Source organism: Felis catus, chromosome C1 (genome assembly GCF_018350175.1).
Source record: "Felis catus isolate Fca126 chromosome C1, F.catus_Fca126_mat1.0, whole genome shotgun sequence".
NCBI classification, from domain to species: Eukaryota; Metazoa; Chordata; class Mammalia; order Carnivora; family Felidae; genus Felis; species Felis catus.
The window spans coordinates 2130311-2157347 of record NC_058375.1 but is presented as its reverse complement, the minus strand read 5'-3'; the positions used below and the strand labels follow the sequence as shown (position 1 = coordinate 2157347).

The 27037-nt window shown below is 62.6% G+C and overlaps 1 protein-coding gene and 1 long non-coding RNA gene across 5 annotated transcripts in view; one reads left to right on the top strand and one right to left on the bottom strand.

Moving 5' to 3' along the window:
- Positions 1–9740: 9740 nt before the first annotated feature.
- TP73 (tumor protein p73) overlaps positions 9741–27037 on the bottom strand; it is a 60682-nt gene continuing 43385 nt past the window's right edge. For all 4 annotated transcript variants that reach the window (XM_023258003.2, XM_045034971.1, XM_019836037.2 and 1 more), the window contains exons 5-14: positions 17396–17582; positions 16930–17045; positions 15079–15188; positions 14615–14757; positions 14290–14378; positions 13897–14018; positions 12775–12923; positions 12388–12523; positions 11968–12061; positions 9741–10780 (exon numbers count right to left, since the gene is read on the bottom strand). In XM_023258003.2, coding sequence (XP_023113771.2) covers positions 10454–10780; positions 11968–12061; positions 12388–12523; positions 12775–12923; positions 13897–14018; positions 14290–14378; positions 14615–14757; positions 15079–15188; positions 16930–17045; positions 17396–17582 — 1473 coding nt within the window. In that variant the 3' untranslated portion in view covers positions 9741–10453. The remainder of the gene's footprint in view (positions 10781–11967; positions 12062–12387; positions 12524–12774; positions 12924–13896; positions 14019–14289; positions 14379–14614; positions 14758–15078; positions 15189–16929; positions 17046–17395; positions 17583–27037) is intronic.
- LOC123379445 lies at positions 20912–25066 on the top strand. The gene is made up of 2 exons (XR_006583841.1): positions 20912–21890; positions 22055–25066. It is a non-coding gene; the product is annotated as an uncharacterized LOC123379445 (long non-coding RNA).

Sequence of the window (27037 nt, the reverse complement as noted above, 5' to 3'; positions counted from 1 at the left end):
GGAGTGCCTATGTGGAAGGTGGAAGGTGTAAGAGCTTTGGGGATGCAGCCAGAATCCCCAAGGGTGACTTTCACGGTACCGGTTTCCTGGGGCCGCCATGACAGCACCGTAGGCTGGGCGCTCACAGCACGGGGTTGTTCTCCGGCACCTCTGAGGTCCAAGATCAAGGCGTCAACAGACCTGGCTCCTTTTAAGGACCGGGAGGGAGACTCTGTTCCCAGCCTCTTCCCTAGCTAGCCTCTGGGGATCCATGGCTGTAGAAGCACCTTCCCCACCTCTGCTTCATCTTTGCGTGGCGTTGTCCCTGTGCGCCTGTGTCCAAATTTCCCCTTTTTATAAGCACACTGGCCATCTTGGAAGAGGGGGCCCCCCTATTCCAGTATACCTCGTCTTAACCAAATACATCCGCACTGGCCCTGTTTCTTAAGAAGGTCACGTTCGCAGGACTTCAGCATGCGAATTTGGGGGAGACACAATTCACCACCCATCAGAACTGCCTTCGGTCGAGCAGTAGTGATTTCAGGGAGTTCTCCAGACCTGATTCCCCGGCCTCAGGAAGGTGCCTGGTACGTAGCAGGTGCCTGACAAATGTCTGGCTGAATGAAGTACCGTTTCTGGCTTCAAGGACTTTGAAGAAAAATGCAGTAAAAGCGGAGGACATTCCAGCTTATTTTAAACTGCAATTCAGGAAATATTTACAGCCAGGAAAAATGTCGGGCTTGTTTCACGGGCTGGGGACAGCGCAGTGAGGTCTCTGCTCCTGTGGAGCTTACACTTTATCCTGAGACACTCGGTCTTCACCTTTACTGTTACTCAGATATGACCCAGGAAGGCATCCTGAGTTCAAAATCTAGAAATGGGATCACATCCCAACTGGACGGCTGCTTATCCAGTATCCTGCTATTTATTTATTTATTTTTCAACGCTTATTCATTTAAAGAAATTTTTTTTCAACGTTTTTATTTTTATTTTTGGGACAGAGAGAGAGCATGAACGGGGAAGGGGCAGAGAGAGAGGGAGACACAGAATCGGAAACAGGCTCCAGGCTCCGAGCCATCAGCCCAGAGCCTGACGCAGGGCTCGAACTCACGGACCGCGAGATCGTGACCTGGCTGAAGTCGGATGCTTAACCGACTGCGCCACCTAGGCGCCCCAAGAAATTTTTTTTTAACGTGTATTTATTATTGAGAGACAGAGCACGAGCAGGAGAGGGGCAGAGAGAGAGAGAGGGAGACACAGAATCTGAAGCAGGTTCCAGGCTCCGAGCTGTCAGCACGGAGCCCGAAGCGGGGCTCGAACTCACAGACCGCGAGATCATGCCTTGAGCTGAAGTCGGACGCTTAACCGACTGAGCCACCCAGGTGTTCTCTCCTTTAACAGAACTTGGGTTTTACGCCTGGCACGGGTTAACCTAGTTAAGACAACATTCCGCAGCTGTGCCAAAGAAGCCACTAGGTCTCCGGAGAGGTCTTTACGTGGAGGCTCGCTGAGGTTCGAGTTGTGATCTTGTTACCTTCCACTCTCCCATCTTTCAAGCAATGTCCAAACTTCCACACCAGGAGTTGGCCTTGAGAATGAAACCATTTGGCCAAGAAGGGGGGCTCCCGGCTGGCTCCATAGTGGAATGTGCGACTCTTGACCTCAGGGTTGCGAGTTTGAACCCCGCGTTGGGTGTGGACATTACTTAAAAATAGCATCTTTAAGAAAAAACACAGAAAGCAAGACGAGAGAGAGAGAGAGAGAGAAGCCTGGCTCCCTGCTGATGGTCTCCCAGCCCTCCTCAGGACATCTTTAATGACACAGAGACAAAACCCCAGTTATACAAGCTTTTAGTGGGGTGGCAGTGGAGGTCGGATGACTTCTTTTCTTGCGGGCTGAAGGAAATTCATGATATGATCTTTGCAAGAAACTTTTATTTAAAAAAATAAATTCACCACCTCAAAATGCTTTCAGATTACTTGTGGAGCTAAACAGAAACTTATAAAACAAGCCTATTTAATAACCTTTAACCCAAGGTGGCAATCATTAGGGAAGTCAGTATTAAATAGAACACTTATCTTGGGGCAGTGATTCCAACACGTAAACCAGTCACCTTTCTGGTACGGTCACCTTGCAAGAAAAGGACTAGATTTTCTCGAAAATCGGAGGGAGTTGGCTAACCGACTGGGAGACACCAGGTAATGCGTCTTGGAAGCAAGAGGACGCTGGCGGGGTCTCCCGCAGCAGCCAATTTCCCAGGAGCGCCCTGCTCAGCTAGTGAGACACCCCACAGCTCGCGCAGGTGCCGGAGTCCCGCACCCTGGGGGTTTCAGCGACCCCGTTAACAAAACCCGAGGGAAATTCAGGTGCCCCAAAAGCCTATGATTTATGGTTATTAAAAAAAATTTAATTGGAAAGCCAATTTTTGCAAAGATAGACATTAATATGTGAAAAAGCCCTGTCGCTGATCAAGGAAATCTCGTGGGGGAAGAGGCTCCGCAGGGAAATAGGCACATAGCCACCGCCAGAAGGTGAGGGTCTCGGGGACCTGGAGACAGTGGCCGTCATTCCACGCGCTCGCCCAGAGCCCGCTCCTGAGTCCAGAACATCGCCCTTCCAGGACGCCCTCCGGCCCCCAGCCGCGAGCCCAGGGCTCCGCCCTAGCCCCGCCCACCATCCTAAACCCCGCCCCCCGCCCGCCCTGAGTCCAGAACATCGCCCTTCCAGGAGGTGCTCCGGCCCCCCCCAGCCCCGCCCCACCATCCTAAACCCCGCCCCCTCCCGCCCTGAGTCCAGAACCACGCCCTTCCAGGCGCTCCGGCCCCCCCCCAGCCCCGCCCCACCATCCTAAACCCCGCCCCCTCCCGCCCTGAGTCCAGAACCACGCCCTTCCAGGAGGTGCTCCGGCCCCCCCCAGCCCCGCCCCACCATCCTAACCCCCGCCCCCCTCCCCCGCCTCGCGTCCGGAACCACGTCCTTCCAAGGAGTGCTTCTGTCCCGCTCCGCCCGGGCCCCGCCCCGCCAAGAGCAGCTCCGGCCACGCCCCGCGTCCAGAGCCACACCTCACGCCTAGACCTTGCTGCTGACCTTCCCCGCACTTCCGGTTCCGGGTCGATGCGGGGTTCTCAGAGGCCTTAAATCAATGGGCGTTCGCCGGCGGGCGCGCTCCGGCTGCGGGCGTCCTTGCAGTCCCTGCTTCTCGACCCCCCTCCCGCCCCCGGGGGCCCGGGCGCCGTCTTCCCGCGGGAGGGCGCGCTTCTGGCTGGCGGTGGGGTAGCGCGGGGACCCGGTCCTGAGGGAGGGGTCCGCGCACCCCACTCAGACCTCGTGTCGTGGGGGTCGTCCCGTCGGCCGCTCGGGCGTCTGCGCTGGGTATCTTCTCCCCTCCCCGTGCCATGAGCTCCTCCACCAGCCGTGGCACGTCTGCCCTGCCGGCCCCCTTTCCGTGTTTCCTGCTCTCCAAGTGAAGAGGCCGGCGGTGCGCTCAAAGCTGGCCGAGCAAACACTTGCGTCAGAGGCCTGACGCCTGGTGGTTCGGGGCCGGCCGACTTGGGGTGGGGTGTGGCTCCGAAGGAGCGCTCGGAGGTGAATGGCTGCAAGCACGCTGGCTTCCTCCTTCGCGAAGGAGTGTTGGGCGCGCCGGGGGCTCGAGAGCAGGATACAGATGTTCCCTTACCACCTGCCCGGGCTGGCACCGCTCTGGGCGCTGTAGACACGGCGCCCAGCGCAGCAGAGTCCTCGTTCTGAGCTGCTGAATTCGGTGGACAAACACGAGTACAATGGAACGTCGGCGCCACTCGGTTCCACGAAGACGAGTCACGCGGGGCGGGGAAGAGGAGGGTGGGGAGGCTTCTGAAGAGGGTCCGGTCACTGGGGCGGGCACCCGAATGGGTGAGCGGGCTGTGCAGGTATCTGCACAGAGGGGAAACCAAGTCCTCTTAAAGCCCTGAAGTAGGCCCCCTGTGGCTTGTTCAAGGAACAGCAAAGCCACCGAGCTGGCAGGAGTGCAGCGAGCTGGTAGCGAGGGCCAGAAACCAGGTCAGAGCAGTGGGCACAGAGGCTTCGGGTGGTGCTCCGTGGCTCGGTGCTTGGGAAGCCCCTGGGGGCGGCGCATGGAAGGCTGACTGACCCGGCTGGAGCTTTGCAAGCATTGTTCCAGCAGGTCCTTGCGCCCTTCGGAAGACCCCAGGGTAGCGGCCCAGGGGCAGAAGGAGGCGGGGAGACGCGGGGCGGGGGCGGGGGCTGGGGCGCCGCAGGCTCGGACCACAGTGGCCCCGTGGTTGGATTTGAGGTGTTCTGAACGCAGAGCCCTGCTCCCTAACTCACAGCCGGGGGGGGGGGGGGGGGGGGGACGTGAGCCCTTGTCAGGTAGCGGTGTCTCCAGCAGCTGAGCCTAACACTGGGAGTGACAGCGATCCGGACCCGCTGCCACCACGGCAGCAGCCCGGCCGGTGTCAGGTGCAGCCCAGCCAGCCACAGGGGGGCAGGGCCCCTCCGGTGCCTGCTGACCCGGAGCTGGCTGGTGCACCCCGGCCGCCAGGCTTGCCTGTAGTTCCTGCCCACCTGACTCTCCCAAGTCCCTAACTACTCCTAATGGGAAATCCATTCCTAATAACGCGTTAAGAAGGCTTAATCCGACTCGTTAGCGCACAAACAGCGTTCTGAAAGGGTTCGGCTGAATGCTGTAGTACGTACTAGTCTTGTTTTCATCACCTAAGCATGTTCGTAAAGGTTTAAAATTTGTGGGTTTTTGGCAAGCTGGCAGATTGTAGTTTTAGATGATCTATGGTGCTGTCTTCCCGGTGGCTCCCTTCTTAGGAGAGTTTGCACCCTTGTAACTGAAGCATAACACACACAGAGAACACACATTGGTACACGGCATGTACACAGGTGCCTGAGCTCAGCGCGTTTTTGCAACACTGAACAACCTATGTGACCAGCCCCCAGCATGTTGCCATGTCCCCGGGACCTCCCTCGGGCCCCCTGCCAGCCCAGACCCAGCACCGTCAGCTCAGTGATCACTGAGGTTGCTCAGCACATCATTACTCTGAAAATCTTACCAGGGTTGTGTTTGTGGCGTTGTGTGGTCCTCTGGCTTGACCCGGGGCTGCGTGCTTCCTCAGAGCCCGGCGGGAAGTTAGAGCCAGAAGCCGGGCGTGCTCGCTGCCAGCGTTTTCGCAGTTCGTTTTGCCAAAGCCCTTTTTCTCTTCGGTTATTCTCTTGTGCCTGAGGTGTAGACCGGTGTTGATAGTGTGGATTCTAGAAAGCAGAGCTGAGGTTGGTGGGGCATATTCGAAACTAAATGTCACGTGCGAGCGGCAGGCTGCAGGTCTCACTGGGGCGTTTTGAGCAGTGGTAGCAGTATTTAAAAACCAAACAGTCGAGGCACCTAGGGGGCTGAGTCGGCTAAGCGTCGGACTCTTGATCTCGGCTCGGGTCGTGATCTCACTGTTCTTGGGAGCTGTGCTTCGGGCTCTGCGCTGACCGTGCGGAGCCTGCTTGGGATTCTCTCTCTCCACCCCTCCCCTGCTCCCTGTCTCTCGAAATAAATAAACTTAAACAAATAAAAATACTAAAAACCAGACAGATGTCTTGGAGAACCCGTGGAGACGTGTGTCTGCGTACGATAATGTGCAGCACTGTCCTGGGAGATGGGACGAAATATCCTGACACCATGTGAAAGCCCACTTTGCTGTTTGCTATCCTTGCCTGAAGAAAGGCTCCCTTTGGAGGTGGGGTGGGGGCGCGAATGGACACCGTTTTCCTCCCGAGGGGCGGGGAACACGCTTCAGAAGCAGGCCCTCTCTTTTTTCCACAGCTACATAGGGGTGGTGTGGACGCTCCCGGAACAAGAGAGCCTTGCAAAGTGGCGGGTCTGCTCGGAGCCCAGGTCTCTTCTTAAATTACACCGCAGACATACTGGAGGTGTTTCATGTGTTTGAAAGTAATTGGACGCGTCGCTCATACCCTACTTTTCAAAAGTTTCTGAGCGAGGATATTAAAGGCGCCCTCGTGCGGAAACCGTCGCGCTGTGTTGGCTCCTCAGAAGCTGCCTTTATTTAAACAACCTGAGTCTTGTTTCCCTTCCAGTTCAGAGGTGTCGGTGTGTTGGGATTCCTGTCTCTGTGATGGGACGAGGGCACGTTCCGCTCAGCCCGCCACAGTGGGCCCTGGAACAGATGACAACTGAGGAGAGGGATGAACAGGTTTTGCTCAAAGGAAATGAATGGGCCCGACCAGAAAGGTGTAGCTGGGGCCCAGGCTGCCACACCTGGCCCCACCTGGCCTCTCCTGGTCCCGTCTGATCTCTCCTGGCCTCATCTGATCTCTCCTGTCCTCTCTTGGCCCCACCTGGCCTCTCCTGGCCCCACCTGGCCTCTCCAGGTCCCATCTGACCTCTCCTGGCCCCACCTGGCCTCTCCTGGCCCCACCTGGGCTCTCCAGGTCCCATCTGACCTCTCCTGGCCTCTCCTGGCCCCACCTGGCCTCTCCAGTTCCCATCTGGCCTCTCCTGGCCCCACCTGGCCTCTCCAGGTCCCGTCTGGCCTCTCCTGGCCCCACCTGGCCTCTCCTGGTCCCATCTGACCTCTTCTGGCCCCACCTGGCCTCTCCTGGTCCCATCTGACCTCTCCTGGCCCCACCTGGCCTCTCCAGGTCCCGTCTGACCTCTCCTAGCCTCACCTGATTTCTCCTGGCCCCACCTGGCCTCTCCTGACCTGCCTTCATGTGGTGTCCCTGCCTCGGTGTGTGCCAGAGGACTGTGGGCATGGCTCTGTCTGGCCTTTGTCCCTTTTATCTTGTGCTTCGTTTCCGCCCGAGGTCTAAAAAGACTTGGACCTCCCTCCAGGTTGAACAGATTCAAGAGCCCTATTCTGCTGGGGCAGCGCCCTGACTCTTCGAGTTCTGAAATGCAGAAACCTGAGAACTAGAAGCATGGAAACAAGCCCGCGTGGGCCCAGCCCCAGTTGAACAGACGCGAGCTCTCTGCCGTCTTTTCCTAAGTTTTGCAGAGAAACGTGAATGTGCTCGACTCCAGGCTGCTTGCTGGGAGGGAATTTGTGACCTCCCCGGCCCCGCGTGACCTTTCCGAAGTCCAGACCCCCCTCTCGGCCCCCACGGAGCTCGGATGAGCCTGCTCTTCCAGGGCTCAGTTGGCAGGCCGAGGCCCAAGTCAGGCCTGTGAGGTTCACCAGCTTTGCAAGGACAGAGCCGTGTGTTTGCCCTGAGGCCGTTCTTGTGTGACCTCGGACACCTCTGAGCACATAGCCCTGGGGAGGAGGGCGCCCGCGGGCTCCTCCCACTGAAAACACGGGAGAAACCCTGGACGGGGCGGGGTGGAGGTCGCTGCTCAAGCCTGGCGCGGGGGCTTCAGGAGCTGCTGCTCCCGTGCGTGCTGTTGTCTTAGCGGAGTTATTCAGAGACAGACTTCGGAACTTGGCTTTATTATGTTACAAAAACAAAACTGCCCACCAAAACACAGCTAAAAAAATAACACGTTTTCCCAAGATTACATGACCAAAAAAAGTTAATATCATTGGAAGAGATCCATTAATACTGCTTGAAAAGGGTTAATTACATTAAAAACGTGGGTGGTGTTTTTGTTTGTTTTTGTTTTAGCCTTAAAGCACTAAAGTGCTTTAGCCTATGGGAGAGAGACGCGGCAGTCTGCCACTGACCTGACACCCTGGCCTGTCCCTGGTGGTCGTACACTGGGGCCCTGGGGCGGGCGGGGGGGGGTGGGGTGGGGGTGGGGAACGGCACCCTTTCTCGCCCCAGAGTGGCTGGTGTCGGTGTTGAAGAGAGGTCCACCCCACTCTCCAGAATGCTCCCCTGCGAGAGAGAGCGTCCCTCCCACCTCTTCACCCCTTAAAGGTTTATTTTCTCTGAACCTTTGAGTTTTGTAGACCCGGAGTTTGGAACCCAGGGATGGTGACTCCCATCGATCGATCTGCGTTTTCCGCTAAGCACACAGAGCTTCTCCTCCATGCCGTGAGTTCTTGGCTTTGCTCTCCCAAGGTGCCCCTCCCCCAGCACAGTGGGAGAAAGGCTCCAGGACCGTGTGTGGGGTCTGGCGAGCACCGGTGCAGCTGGGGCCCCTCCTGCCCCGCGCTGACCCTCTCTGGGGCACACAGGTTGGGGTGGGGGGTGGGCTGTGGCATTCCCTTACCGGACCCTGGCCTCCAGGAGCAGACAGAGCCACGGGACGCCTGGGCCTGCGCCCAGGTTCATGGACCCCAGCGAGTTGAGGGACGGGTCCCCAACTCCTGAGGTGGGACAAGGGGGCACACGGTGGGAGGGGCTCAGGCATATGGCCACCGGAGCAAGTGCCAGACTCCAGCCCAGCTGTGATGCCTGAGACCCCAGACTTAGCCTCAGTTTCCTCATCTGTGAAATGGCACGGGCAGTGTACTTCCTTCCCCAGCCTCAGGGGGAGGGGGTGTGAGGAAACGGGGGATGGGGGGCAGGGGCAGCCACACGCACCCGCCGTAGTCCTGAGTCCACGGCTCCTGTGAGTGCAGTAGGGGTGTACCCTGGGGGGACTGCAGGTCCCTGTGGGCACGGACACCCCTTCTGGTGAGCAGAGCCTGCTGCCCGTTGCAATGAGCTGGTCCCGTGGCCCCGGAGCCCTGGCTGGAGGTTAGGGCCTGGGGGGGGGGGTTCTGACACCCCAGAAGGTGGTTCCCCAGAGAGTGCGCGGTGGAGGGGGAGGATGGCCGCGTTACCCTAGACGCAGGCACTCCTGTCTGCACACACCACGCTTTCACGTAAGTGTAGACCGTAGACATGTACAGGCGTGACTTTCCAAGATGAAGTCCTGTCTGGAGACGCAGGAGAGCGAGCTTGGGACCGAGCTGGCTCCGGGCTCCTTCAGGGAGTCGGGATGGGCTCAGAGCCTGTGGGGCTCCCTCCCCCTGCTGGCCAGTCTCCGAGAAACACTGTGAAACAAGGAACACCGGCCGCCGTCTTCCCAGTGGGGACAGCTAAGAAAGAAGTTAACGCGGTCTGGGCTCAGCGTGGAGGGGGACGGTGCTCCCGCTCCCAGGGGACACCTCTGAACACGCAGCCTGAAGAGAGTCCGTCCTGCCTTCCCCGGGAGGGAGGCATCTTCTGGGTGGTTTATGGTAAAGAGAACAGACCCAAAGGACAATTAGGGCTGCGTCTACACCCTCCCCTGGCCTGGAGGCTTCCCCGGGCTGTGCTTGGGAAGTGCCGTGTGGCCGCACCCAAGGCTTGTCTCGGCTCACACATCAGGCAGGCTTCCCTTTATCCCACCGGGGGTGTTGGCCTCATTACCCATCGCCCACGTCTCTCCTGTCCTGTCTCCTGCCCTGGGCAGTGCGCTGGGTCTGTCAGGGTTCTGGCCACAAAGGCTCAGGAGGTTCCGTACAAATGAAACCGGCCTCATCCCTGCCCCCGCCTCCCTCCAAGCCCCCAACAGGTGCACCTTCCTGCCAACTGCTCCCTCCCCGCTGGAGGGGCTCTCCCCGAGAAAGGCAACCCACAGCCCTACCCCCAACTAGCCACAGTAGCCACCAGACTGGAAGTGTCCCAAGCGGAGAGCCTCCCGGCCAAACAGTGGCCGGACCTGCCCCGTTCTCCCATACTCCTGTCCAGCCGCCGGCCCCTGCCTGGCTTGCCCTCTGCTTTCTTAGTCCAGCTTGTTTAGACAGACCCGGGGATGCCAGGAATGCCCGCCAGGTTGGACCCTGAAGGGAATGTTAGGAATGAAAGAAAAAAAAAAAAAAAGCTGACCCACCAAGTACAAAGGGTATGTTTTTATCAAATATTGACAATTTCCAGTAGTCTAAGGAGCATGCTGTCCGTGTCTGTGCGGAGAAGCTCACTGGAGAGCTCTGGCCGTGGCCGGTGGTGTTGGCCCGGGTGTTGGCTGGTGGCAACTGACCAGAAGTTTCCTTGCCTCCAAGGAGAGACGCCCTCCTCCCCAGTCGGCTCCAAGTCCTGGGAAATTCCGGTTCTCGCTTTGGGGCGGGACGTGGAAGGTAGCAGTGGGTTTGAAGTGTGAGGGGTAGACGGACCCTCAAGTCCGGCAGAGGGACCCCGCCTCGGCAGAGACAGGGTCTGGAGCGCTGACCCCAAAATAAACGTGTTTTAGGTCACAATCACGGGGCCGCTCGTTGCCAGGAAACAAAAGATATCGAAAAATACTTTTTGGCAGTCCGTCCGCGGAGGCGATCCTTGTGTCCCCGGAGCATCTCGCTTGGGAGCCGCAGAGCCCGGAGGAGGACGCACGGACGGGGCAGGTGGGGAAGGCGCTGGCTCCGGGGGCCGGCCCTCCCCCGCCCAGATCGCGTCCAGACGCGCCAGCCGCTGTCCGGGAGCCGCGGGGTGGACCTCGCCTCTCCCCCTCCCCCGGCACAGCCTGCTGGTCCTGCCTCCCGAGGCAGTTTGTGAAAACGAGGAAGAGGAGACCCCGCGAGGCTGCCCGGGGACCCCGCCGCGCCCTCCCGGCCCCTCAGTTGATCTCGCTCTCCGTGAACTCCTCTTTGATGGACTGTTTCCGGGACTTGCAGTCCGGGAGGTCGAAGCCGAAGTCCGCCCACTCGTCGGGCCCCGGGCCCCCGCGGTTGGGGATGGTGATGGTGTGGCGCACGCGGAAGTGCACGGCCTCCATGACCCGCTGCCGCTGCAGCTCCCCGGAGCTGCCCACGGCGATGGCGGACGCGTTGCTGCTGGAGCGGATCAGCTGCTGGGCGCCGTAGTCGTGGCTCTGCTTCAGGTCCTGCAGGCCCCTCCAGATGGTCATCCGGTACTGGTCCGGGATCTTCAGGGCCCCGAGGTCCTGCAAGAGCCGCCGTTAGGGCCCCGCCCCCGCCCCGCCCCGAAGGCGCCCTTCCGGGAGCTGGCGGTGGGACAACGGAGCCCCCGGCGCGGCGCCGCATTTGCCAGGTGACCGGGGAGCTAAGAAGCGGCGTGCGCGCGCGCGCCCCCATGCAGGGGTGAAGTCATTCCTGGGCTCTGCGACGCCTCCACTGCACGCCCTGGGGGCTGTCGGCCCCTGTGGGACCGGAGCCGACCATCAAGCCCCTGGGGCCTCCCCGCACCAGCCAGGCAGGCAGGTCGGGACGGGGGTTAACATGCACTGAGCTGGGCCAGCAGGGGTCAGTGGGGATGGGAGAGGGGGAGGGCAGAGGTGGACACAGCACATGGTCACGGCTGAGCGAGTGGTCCCAGCGCCTCGGGCAAACTGCGCCCCTCTGGCCTGGGGCCCTGGGTGGGAACAGAACGGCAGGTGGGGAGGGGGAGGGGGAGGGGGCGGGGGCTCCTGGGCTGGAGTGTCCCCTGTGGCCTCTGTCTCTCTGGGCTCTTGAGGCCTGCGCGTCCCTTGGCTAACGGTACATTACAGCTCAAGGCGGCCCTAGGCTGCGAGCAGGTGCGGTCTTCCGTGGTTTAGGAGGGGCTCAGTGCTGGCACTGTCCTCCGACCCAGAGGTGAGCCACGGCTGTTTGGTCACGGTGCCCAGATGCTTGTAGCCTGGCACAATCTGAACCCAGGACGTGCGGGTGTGACTTGTCTTCTTTGGGCCTCAGTTTCTCCCCCAGTAAGTAGCACTGAGACGCGCCAGCTCCAAGACCCTTCCGGCCTTGACCTTCACAACTCTGGAGAGTTGGAAATAGCCTGTCCCCCAAATCAAAGGCAGCCGGGCCACTGGGTGCGTGAGAGCAGCTTCACAGCCAAGTCCAAGTGAGTGGCCCGCTGCCAGGGGCCCCGGGCGGGCGTCCCGTCCAGACACTGCCTGAGCAGCTCAGCTCACCCACGACTCTCTCTCCAGAGCTGACTCCATAGGAAGCCAGATGAGAGGGAGTTGGTTGAGCTCAGTCATGGGAACAAGGGTTTTCCAGATTCCCCCCCCCCCCGCCCCGTGCCTCCCTCCCTCAGCAAGAGCAGGAAAGAGTGGCCCACAAAGCGGAGAACCGCTCTGCCCTGGCACAGGGCCCTGGCCTCTGAGTCCGCGGGCAGGGCTCCTACCTCTATGGTCAGATTCTGCAGGTGGTAAATGTTCTGTAAGCCTTGGGAGGTGAAATACTCGATGCAGTTTGGACACCCTAGTCCTGTTAAAAAACTGCAGAGACAACGTGGGAAATAAAGCGGCAGTAACTTCCAAGCCCGCGGCTGCTCTGTGCGGCTGGGAGCCCGGCGGGGGCGAGGTGCTCACCCCGGGGCTCAGCCTCCACTGAACCCTGTGTCTGTGCTTCCCCCGGCACCTGCTGGACTCTCACTCCTGACCTCTCCTCCGCCCGTGTCTGTCCTCGTGGTGGCAGAGTGGATGTGAGGACACACAGGACAGCAGGCAGGGACTGCCCGCAGGGCTGGGGGCCAAGCTGGCCGGCGGCCACGAGGGGCTGAGGTCAGTGGGTTCGAGGCAGGGCCCGGCAGCAGCCCACGTACCTGACCAGGCTGGGGTCGGCGTGGTAGGGGGGTGGGGTGCAGTGGGACCCCGAGACCATGGACTGGGCGCCGTGGCCGCTGTTCATCTCGCCGTTGGCTGGCAGGGTGTGGCTGTGGTTGTTGAGGATCCCGGGGCCTGGGCAAGTGGGACAGTCAGAGCCAGCTGGGCCGGGCCGCCCCCCGCCACGCTCTGCATGACCGGGACCTCCCTGAGGTGGGCGATGGACACGGGGGGCTGTCCGTGGCTGTGCCCCCCGCCCGTGGGCAGGGGCTGCTGGCGGGGGGCTGCCCTCGAGAGCCCCGAGCTGTGCAGAAGTGTCTCGAGCTAGACCCCCTGCCGTGTGCCTCCCCAGCCCGCTCTGCGCCCCCACGGCCCGGGCCACTCACCCACGGGCCCCAGGTTGGGCCCGGCCGCCGAGCCGTGCGGGGGAGGCTGGCCCACCAGCTGGTTGACGGACGGCAGTTTGTTGACACCCCCGTGCGCTTTGTTCATGGGCGAGAGGACGGGCCCGTAGGACGCCGGCTGCAGGTGGCTCCTGCTTAGACAGCGACAGCTCTTGGTGAGAGGCCCAGGCGGCCACGTCCCCCTGTGCTCACCTCCACATGATGCCCCGGGCTGCTGGGGGCCTCCCTTCCCGCCCAGCACTCCCACCCACACCTGGGCCACACCCGGCCGCTGGCCGTCCCCCGGGACCCGGCCTGGGGTGGGAGGGAGGGAGAGCCGGCTCCTGCCACCAGAGTCAGCCAGCGGGTCGGCCGTGCTCTGACCTGCCTTCCTCGCCTTCCTGTCAGCGGCCACTTAGGCCTCCCTGCGGGAGAGGTGGAGGGATAGCCCAGATGGCCACTGAGCACGAGCACGGGAGGCTTCCAGGAGGAGGGGGGCACCAAGCAGGGGAGCTGGATGCCCATCCTGGCGGGTGGAAGTGGCCCCATACTTCCCACCAGGTGTTGGCCGGCAGGGGGGGTGGGGTGGGGGCCGGGGCTGGGGGGGTAGGGGGTCCTGAGACCCAGTGAGGACCCAGAGTGGGATGGGGTGCCTGGGGCTGGGCTCCCCAGCACCCCTTCTTCCCCCTTCCCCAGGAGCAGGTCTGGGACCCAGTGAGGACTCAGTGGGGCAGGGCGCCTGGGGCTGGGGGGGTAGGGGGGTCTTGGGGCTGGGGAGTTAGGGGGGGCCCTGGGCTGGGGGGTTAGGGGGGTCTCGGGGCTGGGGTGGTAGGGGGGGTCCTGGGCTGGGGGGGTAGGGGGTCCCGGAGTTGGGGGGGTAGGGGGCCCGGGGCCGGGGGGGTGGGGGGCTTGGGGCTGGGGGGTAGGGGGGTCTTGGGGCTGGGGGGTTGGGGGGTCCTGGGCTAGTGGGTTAGGGGGGTCTCGGGGCTGGGGGGCTGGGGGGGGGGTCCTGGGCTGGGGGGTAGGGGGGTCCAGGAGTTGGGGGGGTAGGGGGCTCAGGGCCAGGGGTTGGGGTCCCGGTGCCTCGGGGCGTAGGGGGCCCGGGGCTTGGGGCGCCGCACTCACGGCCTCTGAAGCTGCTGCTGCTGCTGCCGGTAGGCGTCCACGAGCTGCTGTGGCACCAGTTCCATCAGCTCCAGGCTCTCCTTGACCTTCATCAGGATCTCAAAGTTCTCTCGGCCCCGCACCTGAGCACACACCGGGGGACCCTCTGCACAGGTGCTCGTGCAGCGAGGCGCCCCTTCTTCCGCCGGGCTCCCCGGAACCCCTTCTCCCCCCTTCCCCAGGAGCAGGTCCGGGACCCAGAGAGCGCCCACCATCCTCCCCTCCCCGGGGCTAGCACCCCCAACAGACGTGGGGTCGATCGTTCTCGGAGAACTAGAAAATGCGACGAGTTCGTGGTCCGTGGCGTCCTCCCCGGCCGCCCCAGCCTGGGCGTCACAGACAGAGGACACTCACGTGCATGTAGTACACATCCTCGTCCCCGTGTCTCCTCTTCTTCACGTTGGTGCCCAGGGCGGGGACGGCCGGGGGGCTCTGTTTGAAGGCTGCAAGGGGAGGCAGGGGAGGCAGGCCACTTGCAGATCAAGCCACAGGACCCCTGACACCCAGCGTGCGGTGTGGATGGGCCCAGAGACCAGTAGCCATTCAAGAGGGGCAAACCCAAGGCGGGGCCCACGCTGGATGGGGCCGGAGCCCCGGCAGCCTCGTGACTCACGCCCATCGAGGCACGTTCGGCCCTGAAGTCCCAGGTGGCCCCCAAGCCCCAGCCCAGGCCACTCACCACGCTTGCTGCCGGCCCCGTTCTTGGCCGCACTCTCGCTCAGGGCCTGCTGCTCGCGGTAGTGGTCCTCGTCAGCCTTGCGGTCTCGGCCGGGACAGGCGCAGATGCGGCCCTCGAAGGACCTGCGGCCCAGCACCTGTCCGCTGGCGGGGGCGGGCACGGCCAGAACCGTGAGCCTCGGGGGCCTGTACCACCCACCTCGGCCCCCACGGCGGGGTCTTGAGGAGCCAGGGGACTAAGGCGGAGCACCCAGCCACTCTGAGACACCAGGTCCCCTGAGTCCTCCCAAATCCCAGGCCCTGCTCCGGCAGCCCTCGCAGCCAGGGGGAGCCCTCCCTCCTGAAACTCACCTCCAGCGCCAGCACCATTCCTCACCCTGCCCCTCTGCATGCCGAGCCCCCAGCAAAACCGCCCCAGGTCCCCGTCCACCCCTCCCCCCCCCCCCACGAGCCCAGCAGACTCACTCCCGGGTCTCCAGGGTGATGATGATGAGGATGGGCCTCCGGTTCATGCCCCCCACACAACTGCTGTTGCACATGAAGTTGTACAGGATGGTGGTAAATTCTGTCCCCACCTACACACGGGAGAGGGGAGGAAGCAGTGCTATCAGCATGCAGGCCCCACCCTCCCCGGCGGGTGCTTCTGGGCCAGGCCCCGACTCTAGGTGGGCCTGGGGGAGAGGCAGGCCCCTGCGCTGTGGTCCTCTGGCATCCACCCGTCTACCTACCCATGCGCCCCTCCATCCACCTCCATGCATCCACTGTGCACCCACCCCTCCAGCTAGCCATTCACTTGCATGCACTGACCCACCTCCATCCATCATCCACCCATCCTTCCTTCCATCCATCCACCCTTCCTTCCTTCCTTCCTTCCTTCCTTCCAAGCACTCATCCAGTTACCCCTATCCATCCATCCACCCATCCTTCCATCTCCATGCATTTACTTTCTGTGCACCCACCCATCCAGCCAGCCATTCACCTGCATGCACTGACCCACCTCCATCCATCCATCCACCCATCTTTCCTTCCATCCATCCATCTTTCCTTCCATCCATCCATTCATCCACCCATCCGCCCTTCCTTCCTTCCTTCCTTCCTTCCAACCACTCATCCATCCACCCACTCACCCTTCCTTCCTTCCTTCCTTCCTTCCTTCCTTCCTTCCTTCCTACCACTCATCCACTTATACCTCTCATCTACCCACCCAATCATGCACTACACTGAGTGCCGTGCTCTGTGCTGGCTCTCGGAGGCCCAAAGTCCTGTGGTCTGGTTGCCCCAACCACCTCTCCTAACATAGATTGGGGGTCAAGCCCTGGAGGCTGGGTGTGAGCGGGCATGTGCACAGGTCTCTGTGGGCACAAAGGTGTGTTCTGCGTGCTGCAGGCTCTCGTGGGCAGAAAGGTGAATGGCACTGCTCTGGCAGAGAGAGGGACCAGAGCCATCTGAGTGGACCCCCATCTCCAGCACATGTGTCCATTTCCCAGGGAGTCTGTGGACAGCTGCACAAGGAATCCAGGGCTCTTGACTCCTGGGCATCCCAGGACCACAAAATGGGCAGGTGTCATGGTCTCCCTGGGTCAGGATATAAAACTCGGTCACTGGCTTAGGCAAACCTGGCCTTTCACCAAACTGCTGGCACACAGAAGCCACCAGGGGGCAGGAGAGCCCTGCTTTCCTGGCAGGTGACGTAGGGCAAGGGAGGAGGGAGTGCAGGGTGGTCACACCGCTTCCTGAGGGCTGGGGGTTTAAGGGGCCAGGTGCAGGGCTGGGGCCTGGGGGTCTGGGGAACTGATCACAGTTTGGGGAGTCTAGGGGTCAGAGCCAGGTAGAAGAAAGGTGGGGCTCACTGTGCCCCCTCACCCGTGGAAGCATGGCCCACGGGCCCAACTGGGGCCCACCCCCAACCCATCGTCACTGCTCAGCCCCCCACCCCCACCTGGCTCCACCCCCAGCTTCTCTGGCTGGGCCCTCACAGCAGCCCCAGAACCTTCTGCTGCCTTCAGGTCACAGCAGAGCCCCGCCCACAGCTCTCCGCCCCGCCCACCGTCCACCTCTGGCCTGGACACTCATCTCCAGGCCTCTCTCCTGTAGCCAGAGAGGCCGAGGGGGGTCCCACCTAGACCTGCACAGAAGTGACCAGAAATGAGTGCCAGGCGCCAGGGGCTGGGGGTGGGGGCAGGAGGTGAAGAAGTTGCTCCACAGCAAGACTTAACCCGGAGGCGCTGGGGACAGTGGGTTGGCCATCTGAAGTGACATGAGTGCTCCGTGACCGGACCCTCACCCTCGTGGCTAACTGCAGGGGCCCCCACCTACCTGCGGGGGCTCGTAGGGAACCATGACACTCTGCCTGCCTGTGACAGGGTCGTCCACGTACTGTGAGAGATTGTTGCCCTCCACGCGGATGAGGTGGCTGGCCGGAGCAGACTGTCCTGCCGGGAGGGGATACCGCTTCAGGGGGCTGCCCGGCTGGGGCCCGGTCACCGCTGTGCCAGGCACATCGCAGCAGACTGGGGACCGCAAAGGCCAGCCCCACCAGCCTGGTGGGGCTCCGGCCACCAGCCCTGATGCCCTCAGGGTGCCTGGCCCAGCATCGCTGCTGACCACTGTCCCCTGGGCACCTGCACCCCAGGCCCCAAGTACAGCTGGGAGGAAAAGGGGCTGGGGAGGGGACTTGCCGGGTCCACGCTGTCAGCCCCTGCTGTCTCTAATCATGGACGCCCGAGGCGAGCCCTCCCTCCCGGGGTGCCCTGGCTGCTGGGCACGGGGCCGGGGGCCTCACCTTCATTGAAGTCTCGCCCGAGCTCATGGTTGGGGCAGCGCTTCACCACCTCAGTCACATGCTCTGCCTTCTTGTAGACGGGCATGGCCCGGATGACGGTGCCCGGGGGCGGCGGGGTGGACACCTTGATCTGGATGGGGCACGTCTTGGCGATTTGGCAGTAAAGCTTCTTCAGCAGCGGGGAGTACTGGTGGGGATCAGGGGGCAGGGTTGAGGCCCCGGCTCGGCACCCTCGCTCAGCTGCACCCCACCCCCAGCCAGGAGTCTCGCCCCTCCCCGCATCCCCTCGCCCACTCGGCAGCACCGGCCGCTTTGGGCACGGAGAGCAGACGGCTTTCATCCCGCCATCGCTGGCTGGAGAGGTTGGCACCATTACGTCCATCTCACAGGTGAGGCCAGGAAAGGCCGGGGAAGGGGGAAGCTGATGGAGAGTGGGGGCTGGGAGCCAGGGGTGCCCTGTCGAGCCCGGCTCCTCCCCACCCACACCCCCATCGCTGTCAACCGTAGGCCCCCAGGGCCCAGCAAGAGCGCTTGCAAAGCCTACCCTTTAAAAATAGGAAGTTTTATAGTGTTTTTCAGATATGTTTCTCAATCGAGTGAAGAAGACTGTGAAACATTGAGTCTGAGGGGTTGTGGTCTGCAGCGTGGCATGGGCCACCGGGGACCTCAAAGCCCTAGTTAGTACCTGCAGCCCAGGGACCCTGTCCTAGGGAGGGTCAGATGATGCCCTTCCTGACCCTGGCAGGGGCCTCTGGGGGCAGTGGCCGGGGGACCAGGTCACCCACCCAAGGACCCTCGCATGAGTTCACAGGAGACCCTGCTGGTGACCACAGGGGTAGCCACTAGTTTCCAAGCTGACTGGCTTCTGGGCAGACCCGTCTGGGGCTCCTCATGCTTCCTTCCCCCAGGGACAGTGTTGCTGGTCTCAGGTTCCTGGCCCCACCCCACAATCTCCCTGCCCCCCCCCACAAATCCCCGGTGACCTGGAGTCACCCCAGACACAAAGTCCGGAGAGTGCCCCATCACACCCCACCATGGTGGGGTCAGAGAAACCGTACTGTACCAGGAGACACCGCTTCAGACAGGCGCCCAGCTGGGGTCCGGTCACCACAGGGGACTGACTGGAGACCACAGGCTGGGGCTCACGGTTCACAGCGGGAAGTGTACCCACCATGCTAGAGTCAGGGCAGTTGAGGCCGGACACATGGATGACAGAGCCAGAGAAGGGGCAGGTCACAGTCCGCTTCTGCCAAGGAAGCTGGGGGGGCCCCCCGATACCCTCACACTGCTAAGGTAAGGCCCCTACTGGCCTCCAGAGCGCCCCCCTCTGGCCACCAAGGGACACAATGGACCCTCAGCTACTCCAAGTGTACAAAAAGCAAGGGGTGGGAAACATAGGGAGATGGAACTTACCCAGAGCCCCAGAGCAGGGGGTCGCCGGTGCCCTCACAGCCTTTGGCCCCACAGTGTGAGCCATCCCTCCCCTGATGAGCTGACCGGGGCTCCCTCCTGGAAACACTCATCCCTGGGGTGGAGTTCAAGGCATTCTCGGGGTGTTGGACCTTGTTCAACTTTCCCTTGGCGCTGAATTCAGTACCCGCCCCTCACACCCCCATCACAGAAGGAAACTGGATGCCGTGGGCTTCACCGCCCCCTCCCACTCGCCAGGCTCCCTGGAGCCCGGTGCAGCCTGCCACCCCATACCTCTGGCGAGAGGTACCCCCGCTCTGGCGAGAAGCAGAGTCCCCAGACCTGCTTACAGTGCAGGAAAGAATGATCACACACAGCCCTGGGGAGGGGGGGTTGCTGAGGCCCTTCTGGGAAGAGCAGAAAACAGGGCTCAGGGAGTGGGGGCAGCCTGCCACTGGGGGGTGGCAGTCCTGCTTCCCAGGGGGTGACTGCTGACCTCCGATGTCCTCATCAGTACAAATGCTGCCCCTTCACTCCCCGAAGCACCAGTTTGGGGGATAAGCTGGGCGCCCCTGCCCAGGACAGCAGCAGCCTGCCCGGCCCAAAGCAGACACCGGATGCCCATTCGGCACCCCGCTCTCTTGTCGACCCGCAGTGAGGCTTCAGAACAGGTCCCCGGCTCTCAGACAAGTGTGCAGGTGGTTTCAGGCAGGGAGCTGCCAGGCAAGCATCCTGGAGGCCCTCGGAGAGGCTCAGCAGGAGAGCAGTCACCCAGGGGGTTTTCCTGATGGAGGAGGCCCCCCCGGGAACTGTGAGCCCCGGCTGGCCTGCAGGGACCCGAACAGAACCAATGATAGGGGCAACCGGGGTCCAGAGGGCCATCCCTGCAGCAGTGTCTGTGGGGTGCCTATCGTTTGCCAGGCCCCAGAATCACGAAAGAAAATGGGCTGAGAGGCCCCTTCAGCCTTCAGAAGAATCTGGACTTACTGGAGGCTCCCGCCTGAAAGCGTCAAGAGGAGAATGGCCTTTGAGGCCTGGCCCCCAGGTTCTGCTGGCCCCCAGGTTCTGGTGCTTGTCAGCGGGATGCTATACTCCACTGGACAGACCTCTCCCAGGCTGGGCAGGCGGCCCGCTGGCTGACCACACTTAACACCCTTGAGCCGTCGGCCATGGCCCAGTGTGCAGTGTCACTTCCAGGCCGGATGGCTCCCCGCCCCTCTGCGAGCAGGCCCTCCAGTCCCCTCTCTGGGGCGACTACCCAGCGGCTCCCATCAGTCAGTCCTCTGACCTCGTGATCCCTCCACGGCCTGAGATGGGGTCTGTTGGCCCCCAAGGCCCAGGGACCTTGGCTCATCAGCCAGCAGGGAGGGAGCAGGACTCCCGGTGCAGCCCCGCAGGCCTGTCCTGACAGTGGGGCGGGGCTTCAAGGCCCCTGACCAGCGGAGACTTTGTGAGCCTTCCTCTGCAGGCCCTGTGGCCGGCGGGGTGGGGGCGCCCCTTCGGTGTCCGTGTCTGGGCGTCGGACCGAGGCCCCGAGGTCCGGGGGAAACGCAGGGGCGCGTGACCGGCAGGCGGGGATGGGGGCGCCCGGGGGTGCTCTCCGTGTCAGGGGGCCGCAGGAGGTCCCAGGAAAACGCAGGGACACGTGGCCGGCGCGGGGTGGAGGAAGGGCGGGGACGGAGGGGCGCGCGGAGGACGCCCCGCCCTGGGGAGGAGCCGCGGGGAGCTGTCCGTGGTACCCGCGCCGGACCAGGCTGGGCTGGGAGCGCGGAGCCGCCTAGGGTGGGCGAGGAGAGAGGGCCCCGCTTCCTCCCTCTGCGTTCCTGGCAGGGCCACCCCCAGCCTTGGGCGTGGTCCCACTCCCCACAGGGGTGTCCCTAGTCTAGTGCCACCCCAAGATGATTGATAATATGGCCGTGGGCACATACACCAGCCACCCCACCCCTGCGGGGATTGAAGCCACAAATGTCTAGCCCGGTCCTGGTAGAACAGCGAACGGCAGGCTGGAGGGATGCCTTGAGGCTTCCCTACACTTGGTAGCATGTTGCAGGGGCACAGCTGCTGGGCTACAGGGGCGGGAGGGGGGCCTGGAGGGGGGAGGCGTGGGGTGGCCAAACCCAGGGTGGGGTCAGGGTGGGGTAGCCTGTGTCTAAGAAGGCGTGAGCCCCCACCCCCTGGCCAGCTCCTTCCCTCCTCCCGCAGCTCCTGGGACTCAGGCATGGGCAGGTGGGGAGGAAGACTCCTGGGTCCTGCCTGGTCCACAGAGAAGGTCACGTGAAGACGCCTCCTCTCCCTCCCTCTTGCCTCTCCTTCCCTAGAACCGCTAGATGGATGTGTTTCAACAGATTCTGAGCTGATAAAATCTTATTTATCTTCGGCTGTTGACACAGAGCCGTCCAGACTTGCCTGCCCCGAGATGCATGTATCCTTTCGTGTTTGCAGGAAACGGTTTGCCCAAATGCTGGTGTCTGCCCATCCCTGCCCTCCCCCACCGGACCCTCCCCCCATTAGAGTCCTCGACGGGCCCTGTCTGGCTGGGAGCCCGGGGCCTGGCAGGGCTGGCGCGGGGGTGGCAGGCGAGAGGGTGGCGGGTGGCAGGCGAGGCTCCGTGGCTGTTAATTTCCTCGCACCCGCTCCCCGGCAGCTGGGTGCCCGGCATGGGCAGGTTTGGACAGGAGGAGAGTGGAGAGGTGATAATAGGTTGTCTGTCATTTTCCAGGGACGTGTAGCATCTTGCAAACCGCAAATACCGTTAACCAGCTTGGGCGAATCTGTTACAACAGATTCTGGAAGACGGGGCCTTGAGGGGGGGCTTTTATTTTTTTAAATGATTTTTTTTTATAGCCCACTTTTATCTGCTTGCCGCGCGTGTGTGTGTGTGTGCGTGCGTGTGTGTTCAGAGCCACATTTCTCTCCTCTCTCAGGTTATGGACCCCTTTGAGGACCTACCCAAGGCCACAGACTCCCTTCCTCCCTAGAGAAACTCCCACAAGAACACTTACCAAGAAGCTGTGTGGGTTCATAGGGTGACCCCCAAGACCCACAGGGGGCCTAGGCCAACAGCCCCCATTGACAGCCCTCCTGGGTAAGGAGGGGCCCCCTGAGTGACACAAGCCACATTGCCACACCCCCTCCTGGTGGCCTCCCCTACTCCACGGAGAGCTGCTGGGACATGGGGTGGACTCTGACATGTCAGGGAGGTCTGGGCAGGATAACAGGGAGGGTGCCAGCCTGTAACCATCACCCCAGCCCGTTTCAGAGCACCCATGGACAGAAAGCGGTGAGGGTCCCTGCACAAGGAAACCCCTGCACAACGCCCCACCTTGGCCACGGCCTGGTGGCTGGAGGAGGCTCCTGGGAGTTCCTGGACGCTGGTAGGCTGCAACCGTGTCTGATAAAGAAGCCTGCCGAGAATCCTCAAGAGCTCCTGGCTAGGGGAGGAGACACACGCATCTGCTGACACCCTGCACAGGCTGGTCAGGGGGCTCCCTCGCCGGGAGCCCAGAGAAGGATAAACGGGAGGCAGAAGTGGGCTTTGTGGGTGCCGAGTGACGCTGACCACTATCCAGGGGCATCCCCAGAGGCTGTGGGCCAGAGGCTGCCTACCTGTGAGAGGTGGGCCTGGGGCTGGCAGCGACACCCCTCAGGAGCCTCCCCCACACACATCCTAGAGCCTGTTCCCAATCAAGGGAGCAGGAGCCCCTGGGACCCTCACGACCTGGAAGTACCATGCCCTGGGAAGTGGTAAGCATCCCCCTCAGGCACTCCCAGGCCACAGGGACTTGGGCCTACTCCGCCCTCCTCCCACACATGGCTGCAAGCCGGGAAGGATGTCTCTGGTGGCTTCTGTCCCGGGCTAACATCAGGGGTGGGAGCGCTGAGACCCCTGAGTCCCCTTTGTCTCCACCAGGCTAGCCCTGGGTCCAGGAAGACTGCCATTCAAAGAGGCATGCAGGGGGACAGAGCAAGGACACAGGTGCCAGGCACAACATGCTTCTTCCTCTGGCCTGGGGTCAGGGGCAAGGGGGCCAATGGGCGGGGACCTGCCCTTGGCCTCAGATACCCAGGCCCTGCCATCTGGCCTCCCCTGGACCCTGAGGAGGGGGCCTTGAGGATGGAGAGGGTAAGCAGGACGTGTCTTTGGGGACCCAGCTGGGCTTGCGGGGAGCCCCAGCCTTCCCACCAGGAGCCACCCTCCTGGCCAAGAGCACAAATGGTGGCCACGTCTGAAGCACCAGGATCTGCCTCAGCCAGGCTCAAGCATAGTTCCCCTGCCTGTGAACTTGGTTTCTGGCTTTGCCAGCCGGAGAGCCCAAGCCTGTCTGTCCTGGCCTCCCAGAGAAGGCAGACACCCCGCTGGCTGGCCCCATGGGGAAAACACTGGTAAGAATGCAGCAAGGCTGTGAGCCAGACCAGAGAACTACCCGTGTGGGGACAGAATGAAGAGGCTGGCCACCAGCCCGGCTCTGCTCACCACAGAGGGTCCCCTCAACTGCCAGGGGAAAGATCCCCTATGACCCTTAACGCCCACCTTCCCCTTCTGAGCTGCTTGGCCTTGTCAATGTAGTGCTCATAGGGTCAGCCCGCCTGGGCAGGGCGTGGGGGCCAGCAGGCACCTTCTGCTCAGAGGATGGTCCTGGGATCCTCTGACTGCAGGCACCCCATTCTGGACAGGACTGCCAGTCTGGTGAGTGCAGGCACAGGTGGGCCGGCTCCTGCCCCCAGGGCCTAGAAGCTTCCAGATGGCCTGGGCCTGGGGCCGGCCCAGCTGCAGGTGGCTTGGGAGCGGGAAGGGTGGCCCGGCCGTGGCCACAGTGGGGACGGGTATTCAGGATGGCCTCGATGGCCCTGTGTCAGCTCCAGCTGGGGGCCCTGGGCACGGGCTCTCCTGCCTCTGACCTTCCTGCCATGGAAGCTACAGGTCAGTCTCCAGTTCAGGACCTCAGTTAAAGACCTGCCCTCTGGCCAGGCAGTGGTGAGCATGGTTTTTTCACTCTTAAGAAACTGCACCCTCTGCCAGCAAGACAGGAGCCCACAGCTTCTCCAGTGAGCTCGGGGATGCCCCGGACACGTGGGGATGGGCATTTTCCAGCTTCTAAGGCAATGGTTGGCTGGAATCGAAGATAAATACCCAGCGAAGCCCCGGGGGGAAAAGGAGAGTTTGGGACCCTAAACATCTGACTGCCCTGCAGAGGGCAGTGGCTCCTAGTGCCAGGTGGTGAGCATGTGGCACCCCCTCGTCTCATCCTCCCCAAGGCCCCGGAGGAGCCAGCTGGCTCCTCACATAGGAGGACGAGGAGGAGAGGGGAGGGGTTGCCGCACCCCGGGGGGCACACAGCCATGGTGGACGAGGCAGGTCTGTAACCCCAGGGGGACCCTGGGCGTTAGGCCACGGCGGGATCCCCCAGCAACCCCTGAGCTTCCACTTTACTGAAGCTTGGAGTGCTAGTCACTTGTGCGAGGCGGTGCTCCTGCCCTAAAATGAGCCCGAGCGAGCAGCCCTGTGGCCCTGTCCAGCCCCGGGGGGCCTCACACCTGACCCCAGCTCTGCCGCCCTCGGGTTTCTGCCCCCTCCTCTTCCTGGGGCCGCCTGGACAAATACACGGACCGCCCCTGCAAGGCGGGGGTGGGGGAGGCGTGGCCAGGGGAATTCTGGGGCCTGGGGTCCATGAACTCGAGCCCCGCTTCCAAAATCCTGACACGGATTTCCCTCGCAACTGACCACTGAAAAGCTTCACTGGTCGCTCAGCAGAGACCCTTGCCCAGAGTCCACAGGACGGGGGCGGGAGCCTCAGGACCGCGTGGCCTCCTCAGCCCCGGTTCCAGGAGGAGCTGTCCCCCCTATAACGGCAGCTACTGATGCTGGCTGGGCAGCCAGGGCCTGGGAGATGCCCAGGGAGAGGCGAGGAGGGGCTGTCCCCAGGCCCCGCTCCCGACTCCCCGACCCCCGGGCCCCAGCCCCGGCCCCACTCGGCCTCCAAGGCCAAGTTCTGCGACCTCCAAGCCCAGGGGCTCCAGCGGCTGCAGAGGGTGGTGAGAGAAGCGATCCCCAGCTCAGGCCACAGGCTAGGGCGCCGACACCAGCCAGGGCCAGCCGGCAGGAAGCGGGTCCCCGCCCCAGGAGCTTTGCACAATGCAGGCAATCACGGCCACTTCCCCTGTTCGCTCCTCATTCTGTCTCCACCACAGACACTGAGAGCTCTTCCCTCGGCCTTAAATACGTGTAACTGCTTCTGGTGCCAGTAAAAGGTATTAATTCCACTTATGCATTCCATAAACTTTTAGGATAACGCAATTGATACTGTGATCATGTCGGGACACATCCACTATTATTTTCCTGCTCGCAAACCTCCGAGGGGCTGGAAAGTTTTCTCCCGAATCCATTAGTGTTGACTCAGCCACATTCTGCCAGGAACCCCGTGGAGAACCTTTGTGTCTCCCGCCTGCCTTCCACAGGAGCCTCCTGGGCCAGGAGGGTGGCGCTCACGCTGCGTGACCTGGCTGGCCCCCAAGACGGACAGACTGACGCTCGTGTGTGGGGCGGCTGGAGGTCATTCAGGGGGCTGTGTCCAGGCCCCCCCGGGGACGAGCTGAGCCCTCACGCCATGTGCACCCTCACCATCACGCCTCACGCTACCCAGCTGGGCCGGGGCTCCGACTGTCCCAAGCCTCTTGCCTGACCTCGGACCCCCCTCCCAAACCTACCAAACCCCAAGGACAGCCCTCTTCCCTGGCGAGGCCCAGCCTAGGAGCCGGGGGAGACTGAGCTGGGCTGGACGGCATCCAGATGCCCCTCTCATCGGCTGCTCCTCCAGGCTCCTGGGACCAGCCGTCCGTGTCACCGCCAATCCCTGGGGGGCTGCGGGGTGAGAGTGGCCGTCAGGGCCCAGAGGCCAGGCTGGAGGGTGCTGGGGAGGGCTTGGGACAGCGACAAAGGCACAGTCACTGCCATCGCCGGCCGGGCTCCACCGTCCACCGGTCCAAAGAGCATCAGCGCCCCCGGGTGCCAGCCCTCACTCGCCGCCCTGACCTTTTCGATGTAGGTCTCTCCTTGACGCCCCCAGAGCCCCGAGGAGAGCCGACACCACGGGACAGGCCCTCACCAGGACGGCTCAACAGCAGCGCTTTGTGGGGCGCTCCCCGGGCTCCAGGCCCCGTTAGAAGTGGTCCCAGGAGGCAGCTCATTTGTCCTGTCACGACCGCACCCTCAGACCCAGGCCCAGAGCAGTGCAACAGACCCGAGACGTGGACCCCGCCAGCCAAACTCCCACCTCGGCCCGTCCCTGGCCCCCAGTTGATAATCTTGGAGGCTGAACACATATCCCTTGTCTGCTCAGTTGTGCTTGACCCGCCGGTCCTGGCCTGTGGGCGGGAGAGGTTGTCAGAACCCTGGGTCGGGACCAAAAGAGGCTGCACATGTGCACATGTGTTTGTGTATGCCTGTGCACGTCTGCGTGTCCCTGTCTTCACGCGTGTGCAAGGTGTTTCCGTATGTGCATCTGCGTGCGGCACGCACGCCTGTGAGCTGAGGGCTCCCCTCGGTGCCCAAGGAGCATGGATGTGAGATGTGGGGGTGCTCGCAGGGGGCCGCGGCCAGGCACAGGCCAAAGACCCCATTAACAGCTGTGGTCCCTTGGGGACTTGGTGAGGGTGTTTTTTCCGAGCGGGGACAGGAGTGAAGGCAACAGTCAATTTGGAATTGTACTTGAGAAAAATATGAATTATCTATCAGTTACCAGGCATCTGGCACGGCGGGAGCCACGCACGGCGCGGTGCGGAGCCCAGACAGCGCGCCCGGGAAGCAAGTCCGGGCAGCGCCCGCGCAGCCAGACCCCCAGAGCTGCGAGCAGGCGGGCGGCCGGGCAGTCCCCGTCCTGCACCGTGATCCCGGGCAGGGAAAGGAGCCTACGGGGGGTCTTCTCCCAGAGAGCCAAGGTGCCAAAAATCTCATTATCAACGTCTGTCCCACCTCCATCCCCTGCGCTGACGAGGTCTGGGGGGGGGGGGACCGTGTGCGCCAACAACAGCACCTCCTTCTCAGAGCAGCCACGCGAAAGCAGAGGGCCCAGACAGGGAGGTGGAGATCGGGGCTCAGGCACGCGGGGCAGGGTTGGTTGGGGCTTGTGGGCAGAGCCGCTGGGCAAAGGTAAACCCTCCCCTGTCCTCTGGTGTGGCTGACCGAGGCAGGCCACCCCATGGGGCCACTTAGGGGCAGACAACTGTGACCCAGCC